Source organism: Limanda limanda, chromosome 22 (assembly GCF_963576545.1).
Source record: "Limanda limanda chromosome 22, fLimLim1.1, whole genome shotgun sequence".
In the NCBI taxonomy this organism is placed as follows: Eukaryota; Metazoa; Chordata; class Actinopteri; order Pleuronectiformes; family Pleuronectidae; genus Limanda; species Limanda limanda.
Window position 1 is genome coordinate 11,064,860 of NC_083657.1, and position 19,886 is coordinate 11,084,745.

The 19,886-nt window shown below is 46.0% G+C and overlaps 1 protein-coding gene across 6 annotated transcripts in view; it reads left to right on the forward strand.

Moving 5' to 3' along the window:
• The window catches only part of LOC132995861 (nuclear factor 1 B-type-like), a 61,172-nt gene extending 41,601 nt beyond the window's left edge, over nt 1–19,571 (forward strand). For 2 of the 6 annotated variants that reach the window (XM_061066085.1, XM_061066083.1), the window contains exons 5-12: nt 3,012–3,132; nt 3,743–3,864; nt 6,498–6,632; nt 6,872–7,056; nt 9,565–9,697; nt 10,518–10,600; nt 15,341–15,429; nt 19,279–19,571. In XM_061066085.1, the coding sequence (XP_060922068.1) occupies nt 3,012–3,132; nt 3,743–3,864; nt 6,498–6,632; nt 6,872–7,056; nt 9,565–9,697; nt 10,518–10,600; nt 15,341–15,429; nt 19,279–19,411 (1,001 nt within the window). In that variant the 3' untranslated portion in view covers nt 19,412–19,571. The remainder of the gene's footprint in view (nt 1–3,011; nt 3,133–3,742; nt 3,865–6,497; nt 6,633–6,871; nt 7,057–9,564; nt 9,698–10,517; nt 10,601–15,340; nt 15,430–19,278) is intronic. The other 4 variants (XM_061066086.1, XM_061066084.1, XM_061066088.1 and 1 more) reach the window with 3 other exon arrangements.
• The last annotated feature ends 315 nt before the right edge of the window (nt 19,572–19,886 follow it).

The following is a 19,886-nucleotide window of genomic DNA, read 5'->3' on the forward strand; positions in this document are numbered from 1 at the left end:
TGAGAACATATATTAGTGGATTTACCTTAAAATCTCACAAAAAAAGTCACCTCAATCAGTGTATTTACTGACATCCAAACGCTATAGAACTTTAGGGAGGCGGTAGATCCCGTTTGGCGAGTCTGCTTCGCAATAAGAGAATACCTGAGCGCACAGCCCTCTGCACGGACCTGCGCGTGTCTGCATCAACACGTCGGCCCTCGGCGAAGTCGTTGACAGTTGTTCTTCCAGGAGTGCTCTTCCCTCTAATAGTTGAGGGCACCCCGAGGCAGCGTTTACCTGTGCTGTCCCCAGCCTCAGCTGGAACATGCTTGTGGTAAACAATAAACCCCAGTGTTCTCAAGAAACCCACAGCGCTGTGCTTTCTGTTGAACTGTGTGTACCAGTCTATTCTGGTCTGGTGGTTAGAGCTGTCGTCAGTCGTGAATACTTCAGTGTAGGTCAATTCATTTATTATTTGAACCATGTCAAATGAATCAACAACTTTTTCTTATTATCTCATCAGTCTGTTTTTACTTAGAAAAATTCCATTGGTCAAAAACACAAACAGCCACTAACATCTGCCGGTTGTCTGCAGTGGGAATGGATTCAATCTGCAGTCAGTCCTGGGTCAAATTATGCAGTAGAGACGGCAATGAACGCACTAATTTGTCAAGACAGTGAGATGAGAGAGTGCTCAGTTGTTGGTGCATTAATGACGTCGGACATAACTAAGAGTGAAAGTCCTCTTCTGGTGATGGAAAAGAAGTCCATTGCTTTTTTTGAGCTTCAAAAAACCCATTTGTATCTGCTAATTGTGGTGTAAAAGAGGCACTCTTGTTCCCAATCAAACAAACCATTGAACAAGTGGTGAAAACCTCACCTGCAGCATTTAACATTTCACAACATACGTGAAATACAAATATCATAATTAGTTAATATGGTTTCTGTTTCCTGACTGTATCAAAGTGGTTCTGATGAAGGAGCACGGACCAGGTTGTCTGAACCACTTCGCGTCACAACTGAATGTCCTTTTATAGAGGATGTTTTTGTAAGGTGTTTAATTTGCAATCCCCCCCGACAAACACACACTCGACCAGATGGCCGTTGTGCCGGCGTGTCTTCCTCTCATGCGACCAAGAGCCCGGTTCCATTAAAGACTCAACTGAAGTCGGGCTGGAATTTTAAAAAGGTCGACAGACGCACAGGAATCGTCCCTCACTCAGCCGGTCCCTCCCCAGGAAGATATCTGAGCGGCCGCTCGTCCGTCCTCACGCTCCTCTCAGAACTCTCCAGGCTGCTGAGACATTCTTTGAAGTCCATCAAAGCGCGCTGGCGAGTTCAAGGCAGGGTTTTCCGACGACACTCATTAATGCAACAGGAGCCTCGGCTGCGAGCGTCAAAATATTTTGTCAACAGAAAACCGGGGGGGCAAGCACGGGCAAATTAAACCGTTGATCTAAATTTGCGAGGACTACATTTTCTCTTATACAGCAATTATAGCATAATTTATAGTACACAGTAGGATGAGGTAATCTGCTGGAAGAGGCACTTTGCCAAATGTTTTGGAGAATGATTTATTTCATTCACAGTTTTTTGAGCTTGAAAGTCAAAGCCCAGATTATTAAATGAGATGATTGGCAGGGCGGCCAAGTGGCATCGCAAATATTGTTCCAAGCCAAGAAGAGAGAGAGATAGAGAGAAACCGGCACAGAGAGAGAGAAAGAGAGAGAGGGATAGAGAGAGATGATTGGTGGCTAAGCTCAGCCATGAATGAGTAAGCAAAACAATGGTCGTGCATTCAGCGTCCTCAGGCCGGATGCATTCCACCACAAACAGCTCGGTGCGGGTGGTAGCGGGCCGCGGCCTCTGCCAGAGCTGCAGTGGGCTGCCAGGGCGGAGGCTGGCAGGGCGACCGTGCCAGTGGTGAACCTCAGACCACAACAGACGGCGCCGCACACTCCGGCCTCTCATCGACTGCAAAACCCGACCGACCGCTCCGAGCCTCCGGCCGCCCTCGCGGAAGCCACACACTGGAGAGAGAGGGAGGGAGAGACAGAGAGGAGAGAGGGAGAGAGAGAGAGAGAGAGAGAGAGAGTGAGGATGGGTGGTGAACTCCTTTTGTTCTGTAAACACGGGCCTGGCCTCCCGTGAAACAATATCCCTCACCTTGACCGCAGCGAGAAAAACAACACCTTTCCCATCGTAAATCACTGTGTGAGAAAAGTGCTGAGTGTTGCACTGAGCCACAGAGAAGTGAAGGAAGTGGATGGTTGGGTGTTAGATTTAAAACTTTTCTCAGATCTAACTTTTGATGCATCCCTAATGATTCTTTGGTGCTGGCTTTTAGCAATAAATACATTGTGGATATTCATTTTGTGTTCTTATACCTCTTTTACACCAAAATTAGCAGGTACTGTATATGCGGGTTTTTTAAACATGGGTAAAACGTGCTAAAAATACAATTCTCTCTCCAATTCTACTTTCCCTTTGCATGCAGAGGAGTTTTTCTTTGTTTGATTATGCATCATGACTGGGTGCCACGTTTCCTCCGCTGTCCATTTGAGCCAAAACCGTCTCTGCTGCAGAGTCATTTGTCATTTTTACAGACAAAAGCCAGATGTTAGTGGGTTTGTTTGACTGGTGGAAAAGAGGCTCTAGATATAATTATGATAACAGCAATATACATTAATTTATTCCTAATAAAGATTCATTCATACTAGAGAAAATGTTCTTCCCTGTGCGCAGCCAAGTGAAAACAGTCGCCTTGTTAATCCGTGCTCAGCAGAAAACGCCGGTGATGGTCAGACAGTTAACCTGTGGGTAGGGAGCGCTTAATTTGATACACTGCGCCTCTTAAACGCCAAGCATCAATAACGCTCAGTCACGCCGTCTTGTAATTAATTGTGCGTCTCCGGATGCAAGGTTGGGGGAAAAGACAGCACTCAATCTGACAACGCTGCTGACAAGGAACTGCAGCGATCGCGGCGTAACTGTTTCCCTTTGTGTCCTCTCCTCTGTGTCCTCTGCAGTGCCCATCACCCACGGTGCGGCGGTCAACTTCTCCATGGCCGACATGCCCAGCCAACCCTACTACCACGACCTGAACTCCAGCGTGGGGCTGCACCGCTCCCTGTCCTCCCCTCCCGGCAGGTCAGTTCAAGTCACGGCAGCAAAATAAGCTCTTTTGCTCAGAGTTGGGGTGGAAGGGTTCACAGCACCGACAGTGTTTTATGATATTATTATTTGCACAGAAGGATTCAAGTGAGGTTCAGTAAAACGCAGTGCATATCTTTGATATCTTTTATATTTCATTAGAGCCTTAATTAACTGTCTGGTACATTTTTTAATGTGATATGTTTATTCGATGTACTGTAATGAAGTTAGCCTGTCCTCCTACATGTAGCCATTGCCAGCATTGAGTCAGTTAAGCTTATCATAAAGACTGGAAATAGGTGGATGCAGCTAGTCTGGCTCTGTCCAAAGGTTAAAAAGCTCTCAACTCAACAATCGAAAACTCACAAATTAATTGGTAACAGCATTCTCGTCTGTGTCGTGTCTGCACAAACATTTACTGACTTCTTCGTTGACCTATACCGTATCCTTCCACCAAGTTTCATCGAAACACGCCCTGAACTTTTTAATGTGTAATCTTCCTTTCGAAGAAACAAAGCAACCAACAAACAGACAGGGATGAAAACCATTGTAATTGTAAAAATCATGATATGAAATGTGTTAAAGCTAAACTTCTTCCTGTCTGCAGCAAAAGGCCCAAAACCGTCAACATGGAGGAGAACATGGACACGAGCCCGACGGGACCTGACTTCTACTCGTCACCCAGCTCGCCGGCCAGCAGTCGGGCAAACTGGCACGACAGAGATGGAGGTGATTTTCCAGTTTTTTTCATTTCACCGCCTTTGTTTACCTACATGGGAAGTTAGCCGCGCACGGACGCACTCCGTCAGCGACACCGCACTCGCACAATTTGCACAAATGCTCAAACACAACGCAGCACCAGAGCGTGTTGATTTCCCATCCTCCTCATGCAAATAGCCGGCCGGGATCAAAGCGAACACCTCTCATTGTGTGTTTTTTACTGTCGACTGAACTCTTCTTAACTCTCAGCCTCGTCATGAGTCACCGCATGTCAATGCCGCCACCCTGTTCGCTGCGGATGAACTGCATCTGGCTGTATCTGCACATGAACTTGTTCAACCCTCTTAAAATACATACCGTGACAGAGATAGCCCCCGGCAAAGCCAGTCACATAAATGTTTAAACCCATTTGAACTGCCGAACGTCAATCTGTATTCTTTCACACCTGCTGCATACACAGAGTGCACAGAGCGTCGGCCGAGAACAAATTGTTCCCGGGCCACGCTCGCGACTTGGTTACCCATAAACAAACACGCTGGTTATTTGAATTACTGATGAACAAGGTGTGTGTTTTCAAATGTCAGGGGAAGCGTCTTCTTTATGAACAGGCATTGCGTTTTTTGAGAGGAGGTTTTTTAAGAGAAATTACTGTTGGCCTGCAGGGCGAATCGCGTCACATGATCCTCTCTCATCAGGAAACGGAGCTTTACGTCTTGGCTTGACTTTACAGAAAAAACACTCCAGCGGTTGAACTTTGATGATCTTGTGCCAGTTGTTCTGCACAGCACCAGTTGTAGAGGAGTTGAAAATACAGCTCATAGATAGAGAGAGAGACGCACCTATTGGAGAAACCTGTGTGCTTGCAAGAGAAAAAGTCTCATTACGTCGTCGCCCCCCCCCCCCCCCCCCCGGGGCTGCTGAAACTTTTCATCCGATGACAGGGACGTTCAAAAATGATCGGAAACGTCCCGACTTTTCCCTCAACGTTGCGCATTGTGGTTTTAGCTTTTGTTTGAACTCTGTACACCTCTTGTGTTGTGTTTCTCTGCAGCTCTATTTTTTTAGTTTTAATGTTATAAGTAGAAAGGCACTCGTGGGATGTAACCACAGCCCAATGTGGGTACATTGAAATTTCAGTGCGTCCCATTGCACAAGGCCTGACTGTTGCTCTGCGTAAACTTAGACACTTGGGGTGAGGAGAAAGGGAAAGCAGTGGGTAGGAAAGTCTCCAAAGACAGCCATTATTCTGTCAGGGGAGAATAAATGAGAAGTGGGGTGATATTAAACCCATATGAGGCCGTTCCATGTGCCAAGCGGTCATTCCCTCGCACATGGTTGTCGTTCGGCAGAACCTCCCCATGTAGGAAGACTTAGTTTCTCCCTTGCATTTTGCTCTAGGAAAATTCTGTTTTTTTTGTTGTTGTCATTTTGATGTTCTCGTACACATTCACCCATTTAAAACGAAATAAATCAGATTACAAATGACCATTAATCTGATTTCAATGCGAGAACACTTTGGTCCCTTTTTTATTTTAAACTAATTAAAGTGTTTGATTCCTGGTAATTAATTGTCCTGTGTAATATCCCAGAGGCAGTCCAGTGTATTCTCTGAAGGATTTAATTAGTGAGCTAAACCCCGAACACCTCCAACGCAGAGAGTATTTCCTATTTTCACATGGAAAAACTGTCAATCTCCTTAAAGAGTTATTTCTTCGTCTGACACAAATATGAAAACATTCAAGCCTGTATCCTCTTGCAACCCCAGACTGGGAAATCCCCCTGAATTCCAGCCATCTTTCGTCGCTCTCTCCCGGCTCTGGAAGTGAGTGATTCTTCCCGTCTCTCGGGTGGATCCTTCCCCTGTTGTGGGAAATCAGTTTAATGCCGCAGATATCTAGCGCACGTTCAGGGACAGAGATTTTGAAAAGTTATACTCCCCGAGAAACTGTGACGTGGCAGAGAAGCACTTGATGAATGTTCGCAGGCCACTGACCCTTGCATCTTTTTGTTATCCCGTTTCCCTCGGACACCATAGAAAATTGAAAGCCGCGAGTTCGTGGCAGCAGCAGAGCATCACTCATGAAATAGTCGAAGCCGCGGTAATGAGCAACTTGTCCCAATTTCTTATCTTTAGCTGAGCCTTAGCCCAGATTATTCACGGGGAATTAGAATAGCTTGTCCGACAGTGTGTTAGGGCCGAGGTGAGCAGATGTTATGTTGTAATAGTCTATTAAAGATTACGTCAGGGTCTTGAGATTCCTAAATCCTCTTTTGAGGGACCAACTGTACACCACGGTGAACTTAACTGTGCGTCAGATCGCTGGATTAAACTGTTCAGCCGGGACGTGACAAAAGCAACATTTCCACAGGTCTTACGTTTCTCTGCTATGTCCAGTACATGTGCAGTGACACCACAGATTATATTTGATTTTAAACCTTTGCAACAACTTAAATTTGCAAACTCTGTCTTCGTTGCCTACTTCTTTGTAGAAGAAATATGTCCCCTGATAATATGAATCCAATATAGTTCAAATTTGCCTAATTTCAGCCATAATTCACTTTTGGCCTGAAGTTACATATCGTACATCTAAGAACTATGAGGCATCTAAGCATATATGGTTTTGTGTTTTTTTTCCCACTAGCAGACATGTCCTCTCCCACCATGAAGAAGCCGGAGAAGACGCTGTTCAGTCCGACCTCTCCGCAGGACTCCTCACCACGACTCAGCACTTTCTCTCAGTCTCATCACCCAGGCCTAACAGGTGTAGGACACAGTGGTGAGTTACCCGCTGACTTCAAAAAACACCCTCGGAAGTTTTAATGGACTTTCTCCTCATGAACGCAGTTGAAAGAAAAAAAATCTATGTTGATACTTAATTTAGCCGCGCAGATCGATGATGATCGCTTTATCTTAACTCCCTCTGTACCCTGCAGACACACACACACACACACACACACACACACACACACTAAATCTCTATCTCCCTCTCACCTCTCCTGTCTGTCTCTCCGGCAGTTATATCGACGAGGAGCCCCCCTCCACACTCGCCCCTGCAGTTCCCGGCCTCGGCGATCCTGCCCCCGGCGCCGTCACCCTACTTCTCGCACACCACCATCCGCTACCCGCCCCACCTCAACCCTGCCGATACCCTCAAGAGCTACGTGCCGTCATACGACCCGTCCAGCCCACAGAGCAGCCAGGTCAGTCTTCTTCTTCCTTTTCTTCTTCTTCCTTTTCTTTGTTGTGCCGTCTTTGAAGAAGCCAGAAGGTCTGATGCTGCTCTGGCTCGACTCTTCGTGGCCTCAAGTGGTCGTTTGTTACCCTGTTTGGCTTCACTTCCATCTGACCTCAAGAGATTAACGATTCACTAAGTCACCGCATGCATTTGTCATTATTTCATTACCAGTGCATTTGCAAGTAGAGAAACATCATCCTGTTTTTCCTGTTTGTTTTTTTATTCTTTTATGTGAAACCGGCTGCCGGTCATTCTATTCATTCACGGCATAGGTTACAATTAAATTTAAATTCTTGGTTCCTGGTTCAATTACTGGCTCCTTACAGATTGTGTTGAAGTTTCCTCGAGCAAGACACCAAACCCCTTACTGCTCCAGATGCTGTGTACGAATACGTGTGTGAATGAGACACAGGCAATGTCTATAAAAGAAACATTTAAATGTGTTGGGTTTATTATTCTCAAGCCCTGAAGTTCATATATATATACACACATATATTACACCCGTAAGGTGACCACAGTTTGGGAATCCTTTTATAGACCCTTCATTCGGAGATTTAATATTCGCCAGAGAGAAACCTTTAATTCCAATAGTGAGCTAATTATTAGCATAATTTACAGAGAATTAAATAATACTCACATTAAACCAGTTCTTGAGTTTGATATAACTCTCATGGAAAAATATTATAGCACATTTTTTACAGCCTTGTATTTTCACCAACAAAAAAAAACAACAACAACCGGTTGACTCCGACCAAGAAGTCAACCAAACTATTGCTCTCGCAGCCGCATGTGATACGCAAAAACTGTATCGAGTCATTGTTGTAAATCAAATAGCTGAGGGCTTTACGTTCTGGGTGCACACTGCGGCCTGTGTGTGTGTGTGTGTGTGTGTGTGTGTGTGTGTGTGTGTGAGCGAGAGAGAGAGAGAAAAAGGCGTCTCTATAGATGAGAGAGCTGTGTGTGATATTTATGTGAGTTTTATATCCCCGCTGTTCTCACTGTAAACAAAGGCCTCGTAGACGGCTCCATCTCCAGATCAGGGAGCGGGTTAGAGAGAGAGGGGTTGTGGGCGGGCGGCGGCGGCGGGGGGGGGGGGGGGGGGGGTTAGGCGGAGAGACTGTTACTCTAGAGAGAAACCGCGGGGAATGATAAAGGTTGTAAATATTTGCCGTTGCCGGGGCCCGGCTCTTGTGCAGAATTAACTGGCCCTCTGCTGGGGTGCTGGAGAAAGGGGAGCGAAAAAAGAGGGTAGGAGAGGGGGGGGGGGGGTCCTGTAGGGAAGAAGAGAGAGCTAGAAGACCAGCTGGGGGAGGAGGGCTGGAGGAGGAGGTGGTGGTGGTGGGGTGGGCTCAGCAAATAACACAGCGCTTATAATCCCGTGGACAAGTGCCAGAATGGTTTTATGCTTGCTTTAACGCAGATTATATTACACTCTAATTAAACATTCTATTCACACCGGAGGGAACCCTGTGGACACGATTCTCTCCCGAAAAAGGCCTGTTTGAGTTTTGAACCCGGGGCGGCCCCCCGAAAAACGAACGCCCCAGACAGTCTCCAGCCGTCTGAAAGACTCGCTCCCACTAGCTTCCTTTATTTCCCTCCTCCATATATACAGTCTCTCCGACTCGCTCTCCCAATACTCTCCCATTCACGCCATTGTAGCAGGTCACTCCTGCCCGCGCTCTCGGCCTTTTTTACACCCGCGTCCTCTTAAATTTCATTTATGGCGGCCATTAAAATCATTGTTGAAAATCATGTAGGAAATCCAGCGCCGGGGACTGAGGATCTATTGTTGCTCGTGCCCCCCAGAGTTCTAGTAATAACTGTGACAATACAGCGACTGCAAGTACTAAAACCTTTTCTTCAGGCGGAGCATTAAGTGCAAGAGTGAGTGGGCTTTCGAGGGCAAACTGAGCAGTTAAGGGATATGAGGGGGGTTGGACATGAGGGTGTGATAGAACATTTAGTTTGTTTTGTGCTGCTAACCATTTTAGAAGTGTGTAGTTTGTTACGTGTGGGTTGTGCCCGACTGCACATTTACAAGCGAGCGAGAGCTGCTCAGCGTACGTCACCGGACACAGTGTGTTCTGTGAGGTTAGAGGTTTGATAGAAGACAAAAACAAGTGCACCTTTTGTAAAGCAGAAGCGTCTTTTTGCAATTACGTGATTTTGTGTATGATTTCCTGGCAGATAACAACATTTGTCAGTTTTAATTACTGTTAAAATAAACATTTGAAGACTCTTTTTCCTGCACATGCTCTGGATTATATTTTCACTTCTAGCTCAGCACTCTACAACTCATATCAAAAGAGAGCCAACACATTGTTCTCATCTTAACAAACAAAAAGAAGCTGATAAACTCCAGAAATAGATGAAACCGCTCCACATGTTTGTCATGAACATCCTTCAGATCCGGGCAAAACAAATTATTTTCTGAAATAAAATATAAAAAATGTTTTTCCCCCACCTGCAGCCGAACAGCAGTGGTCAGGGAAAGGTTCCAGGCCACTTCACCCCGGTCCTGGCTCCCTCCCCACATCACAGCGCCGTGCGACCTGTCTCGCTCTCCATGCCGGACACCAAGCCCATCAGCACATCCACAGAAGGTGAGTCTCCCACTGGCACCCCCGACCAATCATCCAGCACTCCCACAATCAATACATTCAAAGTTTTGTGTGTCTCTTAAATGACAGCTCATGGTTTTAGCAGATTTTGTGGCACCGAGGTTCTGAACTTGCAATGGTAACAAGGGTAGTGATGTTTCAAAATAAGATGCTAGTACAGTGCTAAAAAGTTATTAAACTTTAACATCTATGTTCATCCAATTATGGAGCAAATGGGTGAGATGTGTAAAACCCCTAAGGCCCGACTTTGTGGAAGTATTGAATGAATGACCCTGGAATGTTGCCTTGATTTAGCGAGCCTCACCGACCCCTATCCCATTCTCGCTCAAATCACCGTCTAACATGTTGTTGTTTTTTATTCGGCTTGTTTTTATTCATTTTTTTTTTTTTTCTCTCTACTGATCTGTGATTATTGTCTACATGTACGCACTGTACCTCTCCCAAAATGTACAAAGTTACCCAATTTTGAAAAAGGTTGACAGCAGAAGAAATAAAATTGCCTTGGGCTGATGTAAGTTTTTGTAAACAACTGTCAAAAAAAAATAAAGAATATATAAACTTTAACATCTAGAATGCAAAATCTGTAAAGTAGCCTAAAAAATTTACAGTATAAAAAAACAGGAAATTAAAATAGGAGTGGGCCCTAAATAGAACCCTGTGGGACCCCACATGCACTTTGTTTTTACAACTGGTTCTTTTTAATCTTGATAAATGACTCATGGGCTACATGTGGAATTCCTGAAATGCTCATTGCAATGCACTCATGTTTTTCTGTGTTTTTGTGATGCTGTGTGTTACCCAGGCTACTCATCCCCCGGCCCCCCGTCGGCTAATCGTTTCGTAGGCCTGAGCTCCAGAGATCCCACCTTCCTCCACCAGCAACAGGTGAGAGCTCACCCTTACCCCAGCCGACCCCCTCCCTTCCGCACACAGCCTCAGCTCACCCGCTACTCTTATCCTATCGTTTTCTGTCACCCCCAATGTCCCCCCTGCACATCTGATGTGAATCCTCTGCCCTCCGCAAGAAGCCAGTCACACTCAAAATTTGATTTGTAGGAAGCATTAAACTTTCTCGTTAGTCCTGAGCACCTCCAGATCAGATTAGAGTACTGGTGGGCTGAGGTCAAGCGGAGCACTCACTGTTGGCATAATAAATAGCAGCATATATTCTTTTTAGTCAGGCCTCTAAAGAACGGAGGCTTATCGGGACTAAAGATAGCAGCTTCATACTGATCCTCAAATATTGCTTGCTTTAAATTCTACCGTGCTGTTCTCTCTTTGCTGCTGTACATTTCAGTTTCACCCACAGCTCAGGTTTAGCTTTGATGTTTAAAGGTAGAATTTAATATTTCCAATATGTCCAGAATTTGAATTTGATTATATCTATTGTATAGTAACAACAAAACTCTTTGTAGGCAGTGTAGAATGAAGCTCATTCGTGATACATCCTTAAAATAGATTTAAAAATTCCCGAATCTCACAAACGACACTGCTGCTACATTTTGTAGGTTGAATTATTGAATTGAATAATTATAAGTCCTGATAAGAAAGTAATATTTACATTTCAGTGACTGTATTTTAATTGAATTCCCAGTCTAGACTAGGAAAGGGCATCTGTTTCCTGAGGTGACTTTAAACACACAAATGAAAGTGTCAGGAAATTCACCGTCATTGTGTGGCCACCTCTCAGAAGATGGATGGGACGTGTGGGTGTCTGTGAGAGTGTAATGTGCTCGACTGTATATTCCCTTCGCACATTACTTCAGAAACTCACACAAACACACATGTGCACCCCACTTGTAATCAGTGCACTCCCTCATTTACGGTACGCGAGCAGGAATATTTAGAGTTGGCGTCACGCGGTTTCCCCTAGGACAGATGTGGTGACCCTGGGTGTGTGGGTTTGGTGCGCGTGTGTGTGTGTGTGTGTGATTTTTGTGCGTCTCCGAGGCGAGGAGTGTTGCGGTGTTGTCGGACGGGAGAGAGTGCCTCTCCCCCCCACCCCGTCTTGTTGAGAGAGCTGGTCTGAGGCCAAGGCTTTTCCAACCACAACTAATTGAATGCATCTGCACGCGGCTACGCCACGATCGCTGGGTTTCTGCTCGGCTCGCTTTTTTCCCCCTCTTCTATGTTGAGTAAAAAAAAAATGACAAAGCTGGCCTCTGTATCCTGGCTTCTCTTTCTGTGTCCTTCGTTCTCTCTCTCTGCCTTTCGTTTTCCTAAAATCAGAGTAGGTGAAAAAAAATGAAAAACCTAAATGTTTGTCAGAAGACGTGGGATGCTTTTATTCGGCGCAGGAGGAGGAGAAGGAGGAGGAGGAGGAGGAGGAGGAGGAGGAGGAGGAGGAGGAGGAGGAGGAGGAGGAGGAGGAGGAGGAGGAGGAGGAGGAGGAGGAGGAGGAGGAGGAGGAGGAGAGGGAGGATTCACTTGGCTGATGTCGCACAGTTTGTCTTCCACATTTTTCTAGTAGCCTTGCTACTTCTTTCAGCGGGGCACAAAGTGACCACACAAGGCAGCAGCAGTCTGAGCGGAGCTGCGTGACCGGCTGAACGTTGTCCAACGCTCGGCCCCCAGAGCCTGTGAGGACTTTTTGTTCCAGAATCTGAAGCGTAAATCAGCCCGATACGCATATAAATATCCTCCTAAGAAATACAGTAAGATAATCTAATAAAAAAACACATTTACTGTTATTTTCATTTGATAAATAGTAATGATTCAAAATTGAATTATCCAAAAACAGAGTTTTGCGATCCCGTTGCTTGCCAAAATGAATTATTTCTGGCCGAGCGGAGGAGAACACATCAACTTGGATATCTTTGGATTTACTCAATTCAGAGTTTTGGCAGGTTTAAGATGTGAAATTAAAAATGGGAGATTTGTACGTGCAGCAGTGACACCTCTCTCGAAGGTGATTACTTGCTATATACAGATGAATAAATGCCCTTGTCGAGTTAAGGAACTCTAAACAGTCTCTGCATTGATTCATCACACTTCTGCTTGTCTCAGTTGTTTTTGTTTTCTGTGGTATGATTTAACTGCCTGGGATCTGGGCTCGCCGAGCAGCACCGACGCTGAGCCAGAGTCCCTCAGGACCAAACACTTTCACTGAGCGCTCCGTCATTGTCCTCATGTGGCGATGGGATGTTTATTATGTGGGATCCACGAGGCTTTTACTGGCACTTTGGGTTGTTTTGTTTCGGCCGTTTAGCGCCGCCTGGCTGGGTAGGAAAGGGAAACACGTCACACATGCCTGGAGAATTGAGTGAGATTCTCGGATGCTGAGTTTTTTTCTCTTTTTTACATGTGGTCAGCACTGGGGCTGTGCAACGGAGGTGGACTGTTCTTTGTCTGTCCGTCCGTGTGATGGATGGAGGCCATGACTTGCTCTGCATCGGGCCCTGCTGCTGACAGATTCAACTTTGATTTCTTCTCAACAGACAAAAAACAGGAGTTCATAAAGTTATTTAATTTTTGAGAAACTGTAATCAGTGTTTCTATAATATCACACATGTACAGATCCCCTGGATTTTTGTATGGTTCAGGGAGGAACCCAATCATTTTGGTGTTGATCCGGATCAGGAATATTTTTCCCCCTTCCTTTAACATTGCGAGAAAGGGCGTTTTTTCACCATTCTCACCATTTTCCAAGAGAATAATTAATGGATCTTAATAAAAAAACCGCAGGCATATTTAGGAAACTGATTTCTTTTAGAATTTAAGGGCTCTGTTGGGACTTGGTGTTAAAATAACTTGAAAGTTGCCCGATGACTCTTTATTAAAACCTACCTTTCCATGCAAAGCCTATTTTAAGATGTGGCACCACGAAAATAGAAATCCTTGGACCCACACACACACACACACACACACACACACACACACACACACATACACACACACACACACATACACACACACACAGTAGGCTTCAGGAAAAACAAAAAAAACACACACACACACACAAAACAACACCACCACCACACACTCCCACACCTGCTCTACGATTCCCAGGCAGCGAATGTGTGAAAAACCCCTCCATTCATCTCTCGCCTTGGTTAACCCCTCGAGGGAATGCCACCATCTAGCATTCCGCAGGGAAAGATCCGTGATCAGATGTCATTTGGTATTATCTAAGGAAGGATCCTAATCCACAATCTGCCCGCATCTGTTTAGCTAACGTTCCCCTTCTCCCCGCTGCCGGTGCCACTCTGATGTGCCGGTGCCAGCGGACAGATGGCGAGCCCCTCGAGGAGCCGGTGGCACCGAGCGTCTGGCCCAACCCGCACATTCTCCACCAGGCTTTTGTCAGGCTGGAGAGTGCGGGAGCAGCATGGGGGGGGGGGGGGAGTGGGGGGGAGTTCAGTCTCCCAACCTTCGATGATTACAAAACACACTGGATGGAACAACATTTCTTCTTATTCAGTTTTAATCATCAGGAGTCGGAGGATGCAAAATATCAAATTGCAACATAGTTGAATCACTGCAGAGCTTTTTAGGATTCATTTTCTCTGGTAGTTTCTTGCCACTACTTCACATTTGTTCCAGAAAAAAAGCAGCATAAACAAACTGAACATAACTGAATTTCAATGTGGCAAAAAACTCGGGAAACCAATCATCATCTCTTGATGTGTTCATCCAGGTGCACGGAGGGAAAAGGAAAAGAACCCAGTTCTTGACCGCTGCAAATGTCTTTGAATATTCAGCGTGCGCGTATATCTGATTAAATCCCTCTTAAGTGCCTCTGCACAACGTCTGCCAGTGCACGCAGAGTGCTAACAGTGCAGTTTTAGCCCGATACATTACTAAATGAATGTGTTGACCACAGGGCAAGGTTAGGTTGGTATTGGCAGAGATAGCTCTCAGCTGGATTGCCGACACGTGCGCTCGCATAATGCATGCAAAGGAGACGCCGTTTTGTGTGTGGCGTGTTTTCCTTTTTTTTTTTTGGTTGCAGTAATTTGTAATCTGTATGTAAGGTTTGCATGTCTGGAGTGAAGCGGAGGGGAACGGGTTTGTGTGTGTGTGTGTGATTGAAAGACTGTGTGTGTGTGTGCGTGAGTGTTCAACTCCATTGTAATTTTGACCCCTAATCAATAAAAACAGTTAGCTAATGAAAAAGCGTCTGAATGTTTGAGGGCATGCTCGCGCACTCCATCCTGAATCTGAAAGTGCACTTACAGCAGGAGCGGCGCTTATCGACAGGCTGCATGCATCCAGCCGATTGCATGGCTTCATTGCAACGAAAGCAGTAACCACTCACATATGAACTACCGATATGATGCCACTCACATTATGTCACTAACTCCGTCTTGTTTTTTTTGACTTCCAGGTTAGCCTCTAACTTTGTCTGCATGCCTTTTCTTTCTATGTGTTTCAGCCATAGCCTTGATTTACCTGTTATTTGTAACCAATTCAATAATGAATATGCCGATGCCATTCACTATTTCCATGATTGTCAGTAACCGTTAGGACTTGTTTTTGGAGTCATTGTGTCTGTATCTGTGCTGCTTATTGCTCTATAGGCCCTTTTGCATGCATCTGTGTCTGTATAGAGTGTTGAGCTGTAGTGTGATGTGAAGTGGAAGTTGTCTTGGCCCAGTGATCTGACTGCTAGGTTTCAATTGACAGCTGAGGAAGTGTGACTGGAGCGTGACTCAAAACGGCAGGCATTATGGCCCCAGTGCCACTGACGACACTTTGGGGATTGCTTGGCAAAGGTAACCTTTACATTCTTTCACTGCCATCTCTCTGTCTCCCTCGCACCACACACACACACACATATGCTTGACAATGCCATATAATGTCTGTTTTTCCTGATTGTCTTCCTCTCACATCTCAGAAATGCACATATCTTACATATCTATTCACATATACGTGTAATATTTCCGGACAGTGTCTGTGACTGTTATTTCTGCAGTGAAATCTCACAGGTTGACCTTTTGGACTCTTGAGATGAGGTCATGCATTTCTATGATAAATGTAACTCACTTTTTATTTCCTTGTGTCTCTGGTGCTTTCTGTTCCCTCGTCTCGTTCTCTCCGTAAAGCTGCTTTCAGACATTGTGCTGAACATGCATTTTTTTTCCAGAGGGGCTGGATGCGAGAATACAAATGTCCCGAGTCAGTGCCTCCAGACATTCTGCGAACCCGCCCTCGTAAAAATGTCCGACAAATGTCCGAGCTAGCCCCTGCAAAAATACAGGAAGAAAATGTCCGGGGAATTCACATCGTGGAGGAACAGCGTGTTGATGATGTTTATATTAGAGAACTGAAAAAACTAAAAGAATATAAATATCTCAGGATTCAAAAGAGGAGTCATACACGTAGAAGACGCAGACGAAGAAGTCAACTTTTTCTGCAATTCATCTTTCCCAATACTTTCCAAGAGTTCTTACTTTAGTAATTTTTTCTTATTTTTTGGCACCATAAACAAGCATTGGATCTAGTTAAATTCTATATCTTATGTTTTCTTTCAGTCAGCAGTTTCCCCCAGAATAGGTCTTTGTACTCAGAAGACTTTTATGTGATTTAGAGGATTTTTAATGCACCCTAAACTAAATCTAGCAAATGTTAGAGCTTGATTTCAGTCTGATTTAATATGATTTAATTCCTCTTCTCTGTGATTCTTCACTACAAAATGACTGCAGCGTTCCTCATGGATTCACACCAGACAACCACACAACGCTCATATTTCAAAACACGAAAGTTCGATCAAGCCATTTAGAACCAAATCAAATCATGTAGAGTAAAAGTCATTTCAGGTCAGATTTCCAGCCATTAAGTCTCTCTGTTGGAACAAGCTTAGCTTTGTTTAATTTTATGCTGAGGTCATGCTTTACCCTCCCTAACTTTAAGTTACAGAATGCCCCCTCCCCTCCCTCGTCTCCCCCTGCCTCCATACTGTATCTCTCCACCTCCTCGGGGGAGAACAACCTGGACCGTTTCACCGCGGAGCGAGCTGAGCTAAGCCTTTTCCTGTTACGTCTCCCTTTTCCCCCCTTTTCCCCCTGGAAGTGTAGAGCATCTGTGTGTGTGTGTGCACGCGAGTCAGTGTGTGTACAGTCCACTTTGTGCTCGCTGAAGTTACTTTTTTTTTTTTACAAACACACATGCACACAGCAGAGCCCCCTTCAACAGGCCTCCTAATAGGCCAGTGGAGGTAGCAGAGAAAAATGTCCCCTGCAGCAGCAGCAGCTCCGAGTCTCTCATTCCTCTCACACAGCAGCGAGCGCCTCCACTCTTCTCCATGTGGGTGTACACTAATGAGCGCAGATAAAACAGACTCCAACTGCATTTAGTTCATTTTGTTGCAAGGAACGGAGATGGTAATTCTATTATATTTCTTTTAAACCCTCCTCTTCACAAAACTATCAGACGCACAGATGAAATCGCGCCGATTCCTCTTCTTTATCTCGCTTGCCCTTTAAACGCTGCGCTCTGCCATGCCTCTTCAGCGCTAGCCCCCAAATTAAAACGCTGCCAGACTCGCATGTTGCCATTGTGCAGGAAATGGGTCAGCAATCCATTAAGATGCCATTAGATAATCTAATTTAGGGAGCTAATCCTTAAACGAAGCACGCTGTATGCCCGGGCTGTGCTTGCGGGGAGTAGAATTAGTGAGGTTTGGGAGCCGGACAGGGTGAGGGAGGGCCGCCTTGAAGGTTACCTGAGGAAATGCAACGACGGAGGTCAGGATCTAGTCCCGTCCGAAGTGGCTTTGAGTGCAAAAACATAAAGTCATAAGAATAGAGGGATTTTAAAGTCTTGGGAGGATCAAGTGTTAGGTTTATTCGTATTTGCTTTCTTAATGCAACTCATTTTCAAAGTGTAAGTCTTCATATTTGGTGGGTCTAGCTTTCTTTCAATAGGGTCCTCAGTCATACTATGTACAAGATCAGATGAGTTCAGTCCCCCCCTCCACACACACACACACACACACACTTTCCTCTAACTCCACCTGAGCGCGGCTTCATGTTATAAGACGCAGATCCAGACAGACAGACGTCAATTCTAACGAGATTAAAACCGATCTGGCGGTTTAGCGCTCACAAAGGCCCGGGCGTCTGCTTTGGTGGCTGTGTGGTCCCCCCTAATGTGAACCATTACCTGAGCAGAGTTCCAAGCACCAAGCGGTGGAAAGAGAGAGGGAGGAAAGACAGAAAGAAAGAGGGCGAACAGGCGGGGTGGGGGGAAATAGAGAGAGAAGCTGCAGCACTTGGCCACTCTGTGCGCTCTTTGTTCAGCAAGGTAGGAAAAACTTAATCCCCCGTTTCCTGTCCGATGATTTTTGGCAGGGTGGACGAGAGCGAGGGAGGGAGGGAAGCAGGAGAGAGAGAGGATAGCACGAGGACAAAAAAAAAAAACTGATATAGAAGCTCAGCCTTGAGGTTTTTCTCCTTTTTTTCTTTCTTGCACACGGAAGTCTAAAACTCTTATTTTGAACACATCTCTTCTTCTCCGTCCTCCCTTTCTTTCACTATTTAGGCCACGAGCTGAATTGAATTTGCACTTCCATTGTTTCCAGTAAAAAGAGCAGTGACTGGTGATTTGTAGAAACCTCAGACTGGTTGATGAGTCGCTTTCAGGGACGCAGACATTGTTGTTGAAGCGCCACAGAATCGAGTCTGGGTTTTGTCCAACTCCGCGAACCAGAATCTTTAGCCTTGTCTGGGTTTTGTTTCTCTTCCTCTCATCATTCATGTTCCCCTCTGCATCTCTCTCCTCCTCATTTGTCCTCCTCCTCTTTGTCCCTCAGTCATCTCTCTTCCCCTCGCCCCTCTCCGTCCATCCAACACACTTTTAGGACAGAGTTAAAAGTTTCTAACAGGTATTCTTAGACTGAGCAGGAGCTGGTGGGACAGGGTGTCAGATGAGCTCACCCTGGGGACCTGTGGTGATGGTGGGTGGGGGGACACACATCGGGTGGGGGCTAATTATCCGACATCTACGTAGCGCGGCCCCCCCTCGGGAACAACGCGCTGTTTGTTTTCCCCCCCGCTTCGCGTTTTCAGTTAGCACCGTTGCTCACCGGGAACAATCACTGTGTTGTTTTGCCATTAGCGTGAGATGAATAGGGATGGGACAGCTTTGTGTAGGCCCCCCCCTTACCCTCTACACACACCCCTCCACTTTTTACCCACAAACCCACCCTCCTCCTCCACCGCAGCCACCACCGATCACACTACCCCCCCCCCCCCCTTGTTCTTTTTTCAATGCTGCCGCGTCGGTGCGGAGACGAGGGCCTGTGCCGCGGCTCCTCTCACACGACGTCCTTCACTGGGAATCAAGTGGCATCACCTCGGCTCAGATTAACGAGCGAGTGCTTCTGTTCCTCTCTGTCTGAATGACAGGGAAAAAAAAGGGGGGGAAATAATAAAAAATAAGACCTTGAATCTTGATGACTGTCAGCAGAGCAGTGATGCCGGTCATTGGCGTTCAGGATAATTAAAAGAGAGAATTTGATTGCATGCTGCACAAACAAGATTATTGGCATATGACTAATCTCTCCGTCTGTGTCTTTTCTTTTCTCTTCCTCTCTCTCTCTCTCTCTCTCTCTCTCTCCGCAGTCCTGGTACCTGGGCGAGCTTAGTTCCATTCCAAGTGTCGAACGGGACTCCGATTCTGCCGACAAATGTCCACCAGAACTACAGCATAAACATCATTGGTGAGCCCCTGGTCCCCGCCGAGACAGGGAACTGAAACACACACACACACACACGAGAGGCCAGATGACACACCCCCCCCCGTGGGCGAACGGGCAGGTTGGGGGGGGGGGGTGTCGGTGGTGCAGAGCTCGCACTACAGGTGTACGCAGCCCATGGACGAAACCAGCAAAGCAGCACGAGCTGCGCAACCTCGATCTCACCCCCTCTGTGCCCCCCCACATCCCCCCCGACTCCCGTCCCGTCCCGTCCCCCCCCGTGATGGACCCTGTCCGCGAAGTGAAGACGAGGGTTGGTTCAGAGGAAAAAAGGAAGAAAAAAAGAGAGAGAAAGACCCGGCCCCGGCCCATCCCACACCCAGCACCCACCAGTCAGTTGTTGTGTTTGCAGAACTTTTCAGTTCATTCAAATACTGTGATGTATAGATGCCTTAATGTTTCATTGCATGACACTCTAGTCTCCCACTATTCGTTCACGTCGGGGAAGGATGTAAAATCTTGATGCATAGACAC